This window comes from Trichomycterus rosablanca, chromosome 2 (assembly GCF_030014385.1).
Source record: "Trichomycterus rosablanca isolate fTriRos1 chromosome 2, fTriRos1.hap1, whole genome shotgun sequence".
In the NCBI taxonomy this organism is placed as follows: domain Eukaryota; kingdom Metazoa; phylum Chordata; class Actinopteri; order Siluriformes; family Trichomycteridae; genus Trichomycterus; species Trichomycterus rosablanca.
Genome location: NC_085989.1, coordinates 23,717,905 through 23,726,355, shown reverse-complemented (window position 1 = coordinate 23,726,355; position 8,451 = coordinate 23,717,905). Strand labels below are relative to the sequence as shown.

General features: G+C 37.8%; 1 protein-coding gene across 1 annotated transcript; it reads right to left on the bottom strand.

Moving 5' to 3' along the window:
• Window positions 1-46: 46 nt before the first annotated feature.
• Window positions 47-6,756, bottom strand: b9d1 (B9 protein domain 1). The gene is made up of 7 exons (XM_062990438.1): window positions 6,570-6,756; window positions 6,223-6,291; window positions 4,370-4,481; window positions 3,821-3,917; window positions 989-1,051; window positions 784-851; window positions 47-688 (listed from the first exon to the last, which is right to left on the bottom strand). The coding sequence occupies exons 1-7, from the start codon at window positions 6,630-6,632 to the stop codon at window positions 540-542; spliced, it is 621 nt and encodes a 206-aa protein (XP_062846508.1). The 5' UTR covers window positions 6,633-6,756; the 3' UTR covers window positions 47-539.
• Between the last annotated feature and the right edge of the window lie 1,695 nt (window positions 6,757-8,451).

Genomic DNA, 8,451 nt, shown 5'->3' with positions numbered 1-8,451 from the left:
AAAACTCCTTACAAAGAACCCAGAACTCAAAGACTTTATACACATATTATACATTGTGTAGAATTTATTATTGTTGTAGGCTGTGGTCTGCAAGAGAAGCAGAAAACCATTTGGAATTCTGTTTACTCAACCCCCACATCCAAACAAATCCAGACAGCTGCACATTCCTAGCATGCCATTAAAAAAAGATTGCTTAATTTATTTTATAGAATAAGGACAAAAAACACCCATGTGGCTACAACAAGCACTTTTAATGTATCTGTACTTTAGAATAGGCCTAGTCAGGTTGTTCTGCCATTTCTATTCCCACTCAGTAAGTGTAACAACATAACACACCATACAGAACAGGGCAGTTAGCAAACTCCTCAGCTGTGCCATGATGTTGCATTAGTAATTGTTTAAAACATGTTTCAGGAAACTTTTCCATGACAAATGCTTATCACAAAGTAAAAAATACAAATATTAACAATTGTCCATCAAAAGCATTTTAAATATATCAACCAAGTTACATCTGTGAATGATCATAAAGTATGCAACTGCTATCTCATTCCGTAGAGCTGCTCTGTTCCTGCCAGTCGTGGAGCTGGTGTTTGTTCTGTGGGTGTAACTTCATAGCCCAGCTTTTTCATGTCCTTGGTGACGATGTTGAACTGTAGAGTCACAGAACCTTGAGAGCGCACCCTGGTTACTGCAAATATCAAAATATAGCATCACCAAAAGCTACATTAGAATGCAAAGTCGGTTGTCTGTTGCTTAAAAAAAAAAGATACAGTATGACCATACCTTCCCTGCCCTCTCCCTGGGCAACGACCTTGGGATCTGTAAACTCTGGACGTCTGCCCATCAACCAGCTGTGGAAAAAAAATACTTTAGACCACTACTATTCTCATATATTTGTAAATGTAAGTAGTATGTCTTACAGCTACTTTGAATTTAGTAAACCTGACTCGTACGTGTCTGTGGGCTATAAATTCTTTTTATCTACTACCTTGTTAATCTCTGCAGTCTTGATGTAGACTCAGGAACAAACATGGAAATTGTCCTTGTGTGTCTGCAACAACAGTTTATTATGGTTACACACAGAGCAGATAGAATACTGTGACCTACTTTATAAATTCCTGATACATAGCTGCAATATTTACTTGTGATTACACTTTATTAGATATACAGAACCTTGTCCATTCCCTAAGCAAAAAAAAAAAATTTATATATATATTTACACACACACATACACGTATCCAATTCGGTTAACATCACTATTTCTTTGTGTTCTTCTATGTTCACCCTAAATACTAGAGATGCATGAGTACCGATACTGGTATCGGGTATTTGCCCGATACCGCACTCATTAACTTGTACTCATACTCGCAAACGAGGCTCCGATACTAAACATCCGATACCGTGTGCCTAGTGCACTTTGCTGCGTTATGCCTAGTTCACACTACACGATTTTTGCCCTGATTTTCGCTCGGCGACTGGTCGGCGCTAGATTTGCCGGCTCGGGAGCAACTCGGCGTTTGCTCGGCGATCAAAACTCGGCTCTCCATCGCTAAGTGTGAACTATCCAACAACTCGATCCGACCGGCTCACCGACCAGATCGAGTTTTCTAGCACGTCAGATATCTGATCTCAGCTGTGCGACTGGGAATGAGTGACATGTCGAACAGCCAATGAGAACGCAGGATACGGTGTGAGGGGAAACGCAGGAGAGGAGTGTAAACAGGTGGGACAGGGGGATAATATAGTTTATATCAGAATACACCGGCACACACACATTTTACAGTATTTCTGACCTGATCGTTCTCTACAAAACATAACAACAAAACACCAACATTGCAAAAATATTTATTAACCTCCAACTCACTACAGAACAATCCATGCTATTCGTGTTGCCAAATCCACTCAGACTCATTTATTCTTCCTCCTTGATTTCATCACGTCAGCGCACAAACACTTTGATCACTCGCTACTTGTTGACGTGCATTTTTGGACGTGGTATCATTAAACTTCTCGTCACTTCTCACGTGTGTTTTTGTTTAAAAAAAAAAAATGGTATTCTAAATAGGCATTGGTATCGGTATCGGTATCAGCAAGTACAAAAATACATGTACTTGTACTCGTACTCGGTTGGGAAAAAATGGTATCGATGCATCCCTACTAAATACAATGTGCTTACTCTAAGTAAGCACCTATTTTAAGCCATGTGCCCATTTACTCCACATATATTCACACTGGTTCCTTGGCAAAACCACATATTGTGTAGTTTTGTCATTGTTTTTGTAAATTCTCATTCTGCATTATGGAATCTACAATTAAAAACTACTACAATACATACAAAACCAACCTGGATCACCTGGTAAGCAGTTCTGAAAGGCTCCTCCAACAACCATGCAGACCCAGCTTTGCAAAGAAGCTACAGTTCTTACACCACTTCTTGTGTGCAACTTTTTTAAAACTGTCCCCATATCAACAACAATGGAAGTCGAGAAATGAGGAAAGTGGTTTCTCATAGTGACCACTATAGCCCAATGGGTTAAACCATTTCACGGTTCCTTCCACTGATAATCTAAATGACTGTCTTGCTAAGTCACATAATTCTAATTTATTTTAAATGAAGGGCGAGATTTTAATGAAAGGTTTTTCTGTATTACGCATTACACGTATTCTATTAGAAAGATTTTTCTGAGCTAGGCAGTGAGGCTGTAGTTTCATATTTTCTCCACTTTACTATAAATGAACTAAACACTAAGGTTTACTTAGTGCTGTTGTGATGGTTAATGCTCTGGGTTTCCGTTTGATTAGGTCAAAAATTCAGAAAGACCCGTTTTAAATAATTTTTTTAATTTTAGATTTTTTAGGCTTTGTAGTCATTTTATGCTATACTGCTAAACCCTACAGATATGAAGATACACTATATGGCCAACATTATGTGGACACCCTTCTTAATTAGGTCCATGGGTTTTGTAGCCACATCCACAGGTGTATGTAATCAATTCGATCAACTTTATTATTTTAACTCTGGAGAAACAATTTGGGTAATGCACTTAACTGAAGTCCATAAAGACATGGTTCGACTGGTTTGAAAAAACCTCTGTGCCATTAACCTCTCTAAACACCTTTGGGATGAATTGGAACATTTATAGCCAGCCAGGTCTTCTCTTCAAACATCAGTACCAACTTTACAATACAGTAATTTCTCACCTTTCGTCATTAATTCGTCATGAATTGTAGCTAATACAATAAATCGTTCAATAGTTTAACATTTTTAAAATACATTTTTATACTTTGTACCTGATAGGTGAAAATATTAAGTCACAAATTCAACATTAACTGTAAATAACATGTAAGCAAACAAGTTTAATTAAACTGCCATGAACCAGCGTCGACATGAGTACTAAACGTCATGTAAATAAGAGAGTTAAACATTTGAGCTTTTAAATGATTTTATACATTATTTTCTATATTTTAATTTATTTCATGTAATTTTATGGGCTTTAATATTTTTTGCTGACCAGCATAAAGTTACATAAACTGATGTAAAGATAAAACACGTAAAGACGAAAATGACGGATGTGGAAACGATGTTAAGTGAAGGTATTTTTGAACAGATACATATTTTCAGAGGCACTCCAAAATCTTGGGGACAATTTGAGTACGGGGTGTCATAGCCACAAAGAAGCTAATCTTACATTAATGCCCATGATTTTGAAATAAAGTGTAACTCTGACATAATAGAAATGCAGACACGATAAAGGCCATTATTACAGTAACAGTTAAAGAACAAGACTGTGTAGTTCTAATTCTATGATAAACTACTTACTTTCCTGGAGTAATGGGAACATGCACGGCCCCATACCCTCGTACCACATCATTTCCAAATGTGTCTGGTCCATACACACTGACAACAATCTGAGGCCCTAAAACATGCAAACATTATATAAATACATGCCTTTGTATTTATTCCTAACTGCAGTACAATACAAGACAGACCTTATCTATTTACCTTGTCAAAGACAGGAATTTGTGATTGTGCTCCATGAATTGTTGATCTGATTAGGCATGGGTATCAAAAAATCTCAAGGATTGCAAGGATTAATGATTGCTGTATAACCATTCCATTCATGTTCCATTATACTTACAATTTAATTAAACAAGTATTCTGGTCTTTGTGTAGTGTTTATATAAGTCAGGTATTAAGATCAATGAACTATGTAGGGGTTGAATAATTAAATACAGTAATTAGGACCCCTTGGATAATACCAGGTAGCAATGTTTTTGAAGCCGGAACAGAGAAATATGGCCTCTGAGGTCTATGAGGGAAAAGTTGTGAGGAACACTAGGTCAAAACATTGCATTGTGGTAGACTTACAACCAAATGGGTTGGTGCTTTTAAAAGTGATGTCCACAGGAAAGTTCCACACCAGAGTCTGAGAGGAATCCCTTCCTTTTGATGTTATTTGAGATATTCCCTCCTCCAATCCCTGTAGATGAAGACATTATTACCATAGAATATCCTAAATACATGCTGGATTATGTGCATTCTTCCTCAATCTAATCATCTGCAACTTCAACCTATCTATTCTAAATTAGGTTCCAGTGAAACAAAAAATTTATTAATAGATATATTACAAATATTTAATTAACATTAAATATGTTCAATACAGTGCATGCTGGCTTTGACCATCACTGGACCTACAGGCAGCTCTCGCCACAGTTGATAACAAGGTACATGCATCTGCCATCAGAAAGAGGCTGCACAAGTTTGATTCTCGTGGGAGGTGTGGAAGGAGGAAACCCTTGCTGTAAAAAAAACATCAGGGCAAGACTTAAGTTTACCAGAGAAAATCTAGACAAAGAGCAGGACTTCTGGAACAATGTGCTTTGGACAGATGAATCCAAAGTTGAATTATTTGGGCATAGTAACAGAAGACACAAACCAAACACAGCATTTGAGCACAAGAACCTCATACCAACTGTGAAGCATGGAGGTGGAAATGTCATGGTTTGGGGTTGCTTTGCAGCAGCAGGGTCTGGCAAGCTCTCCTTTATAGAATCCACAATGAATTCTTCACTGTATCAGAGGGTGCTTGAGGAAAATGTAAGACCATCTGTCCAAAAACTATAGCTGAAGCGGAGGTGGACCATGCAACATGACAACGACCCAAAACATTCCAGTAAATCCACCAAGGAATGGCTCAAAAGAAAGAAATGGAGAATTCTGAAATTGCCAAGTCAAGGCCCGGATCTTAATCCTATTGAGATGCTGTGGGGTGATTTGAATCAGGCTGTGCATGCAAGAAACCCCTCAAACCTCACACAGCTGAAGAAATTCTGCATGGAGGAGTGGGAAAAACTTTCTTCCAGTCGATGTCAGAGACTGGTAGATGGTTATAGGAAACGTGTAATTGAGGTTATTTCAGCCAAAGGGGGAAATACCAGCTATTAGGGCATAGGGTGTCCTAACTTTTTCCTCACAATAAATTTCCATTTTTGTTTATTACATTTTACAACTTGTGTTTAAAAGTAATTTTTCAGGTTTTTTTTGTTTAGTTATATAAGCTCCATCGCTCGAAGCTTAAATGTTCCTATGTTTAAATATGTTCAAAAAGACATAGGTTCTCATGGGGTGTCCTAACTTTTTCACATGACTGTATGTATACATCATTCTCACAGGAGTCATGTCACACAAGTCGCCCTCTTGCTGTGAGGCGATAGTGCTATCGTGCCATCGTGCCTCCCAAATAGAACTAATTTATAGCCAACGCTAATAAAGCGTTCATTTTTGGTAATGATTCATGTACGTTTGTTTGTTTATTAGGATTTTAACGTCATGTTTTACACTTTGGTTACATTCATGACAGGAACGGTAGTTACTCGTTACACAAGATTCATCATTTCACACAAGGTTATATCGAACACAGTCATGGACAATTTAGTGTCTCCAATTCACCTCACTTGCATGTCTTTGGACTGTGAAACCGGAGCACCCGGAGGAAACCCACGCGGACACGGGGAGAACATGCAAACTCCACACAGACAAGACCCGGACTTCCTCACCTGGGGATCGAACCCAGGACCTTCTTGCTGTGAGGCGACAGTGCTACCCACTGAGCCACCATGCCGCCGATTCATGTAAGCTGTACTCATGTTCTGTAGCTTGCACCAATGCAAGCACCTATTAAAATACAAGCCGACTGTAAAAAAAACTTTTAATTTACTCACTGCTGTAGGGGCCCAGTCGTGTCCGTACACAAAGCAATACTTGCAGTATAAATCATCATATTCTGGGAACTGAAAAACAAACAAACAATAATTCAAATAGTTTACATGAATATTTAGCCAACAATCAACTAGCAGTTAAATGAGGGTTGGTACAGGTCAACGCTTGTAACCAAGTTTGGACTTTTCTCTCTTTAACCAGACCACAATCAGCCAATAAATCATAAGTCATGCTAATCAGCTGATGATTTAAACCAGCTGTAATAAATGAGGTACAGTGTTTAAGTTTAGATTCCTGCAGCCCTCCAGGACTGAAGTCTAATTTTCCTGATCTAATCACAATAACTTACATAAGCCGATTCGATCTGTCCATTAACCATCAGCAGAAATACAGACGGGTTGTTTGAAGTCATGTTTACAGCATTAAGAAAAGAACGAACGCCGAAATAAGCAATAAATCTTCGCCCTACATTAACGTAGGCTCAATTAGCCTCATAACCACGTCAATTTCACTGCTCGTTGCTACCATATTTGTTGATGCTAAGGACGCTTTTACTACGGCTACATGCAAGGTCCAAATCTAAGAAAAGCAGATTGATTATTTGTCACCACCACCAGGGGGCGGTAGAACACAGTTAACGCAGATTCCAGTTCTGCTCCTGCACAGGTACACGAGGATTCATATTGATTTGACCCAAGTTAGCTGCCAAGGCATTTCTGGAGTAAATTTGGTGCACTACAATGATTGCAAATGTCTGTTTTAACAAGTTTGTGGTTTCTCTGACCGGTGTCTAGCACGCACTGCATATATGCTGAAAAAACAAGCACGGCTTGGCAGTAGCTGGTTTCTTCTGCCAACTACAAATATATTGTTAGGCCAGGTAGTGCTGGTTTCACGCTGGGTTAGTTGGTACTTCTGCAGTGCTTTATGCAGGATTCAATAACACTCTAGTGAGGCTGATAGTTTCCCTTGAAGATAAAAATCCTGCTTGGAAAAAAACACGTTACATTTGAACAAATTTATGTTGTTTTCTGTTGGTCAGTAATTAGCATTTGTTGTGTTTTTAACAAGTGTTTTGCTGTTTTTTGCTGATTACTAACCAGTGTACATTGTGTTTTAACGCACTTCTTTGATATTTCTTTCCTTAAAGCAGCAACTGATCAGAATTTGACAGCAATTGACTATTCTACAGCTTAAATCAGCTGACAAGATACAATTTATTCTGTATTTATCCTTTTTTCATTTGACAGGAAGAACAATGTAATGTTTACCTAGCTCCGATTAACTTTTTTTTAACAATACATGAACAATGTATATAATTAATTGTTTCGTTTTTTTTATTAAGTAATACATTGTTAATACAATAATAAATAGTTTTTGTTTTGCTGGTATGTTTTTAAAAGGTGAGAGGAAATCAGAGTAATGAGGAAAGTCAAATTAACACAAGGAAAATATGCTGACTGAAACTAGAAGGTAAGATTTTGTAAGCATTTGTCACTGAAACATACACGCTAAATGTTGGTATTTAATTACTGATTTGCTTTAATATTAGTCTTACTGACTTAAGCAATGATACCCTGATTGTCACAAAATGCAAAAAAAAAAAACATTCTATATGGAGCTGGTTGCTGTGCTGTGTTGTTTTAAACATATTTTTTTTTCTGGTTGAACTGTTTGCTGACAAATAGTTGTTGTGTTCTGAACACAAAATCAGCATTGTCAGCTTGAACTGACCAGTAGTTAAAATCAGAAAGCACTTTAGACCTCCTCACTTTAGACTTATGCTCTTTTTTCAGCAGAGTAGTCAAAACTGTCAAACTGTGCTTGACAATGTGTCAAATAAATAGCTTTCAATGGATGTGTTAGTGTTCTGACATTTACATTTTCGGCATTTAGCAGATGCTCTTATCCAGAGCGACTTACAAAAGTGCTTCTATAGTAAACATTACCTTACTCTAGTTTAAGTAGACAAGAGTCCAAGAATACAAATCTGCTGAAACCCTGTTAGAACAAAAGGTGTTTTTTGCAAGAAATAAAGAGCATTAGTAAGTACATGTCAGCTTAAGTGCTTAGTAAAGAGGTGGGTTTTTAATCATCTTTTGAAGACAGCGAGAAACTCAGATTTTCAGACATTCAGCTTGTTACATCACTTGGATGCCAGTACAGAGAAGAGCCTTGATGCTTGTCTTCCTCAAATTCCGGGTGGAGGATCAAGTCGAGCGAGACTAGTG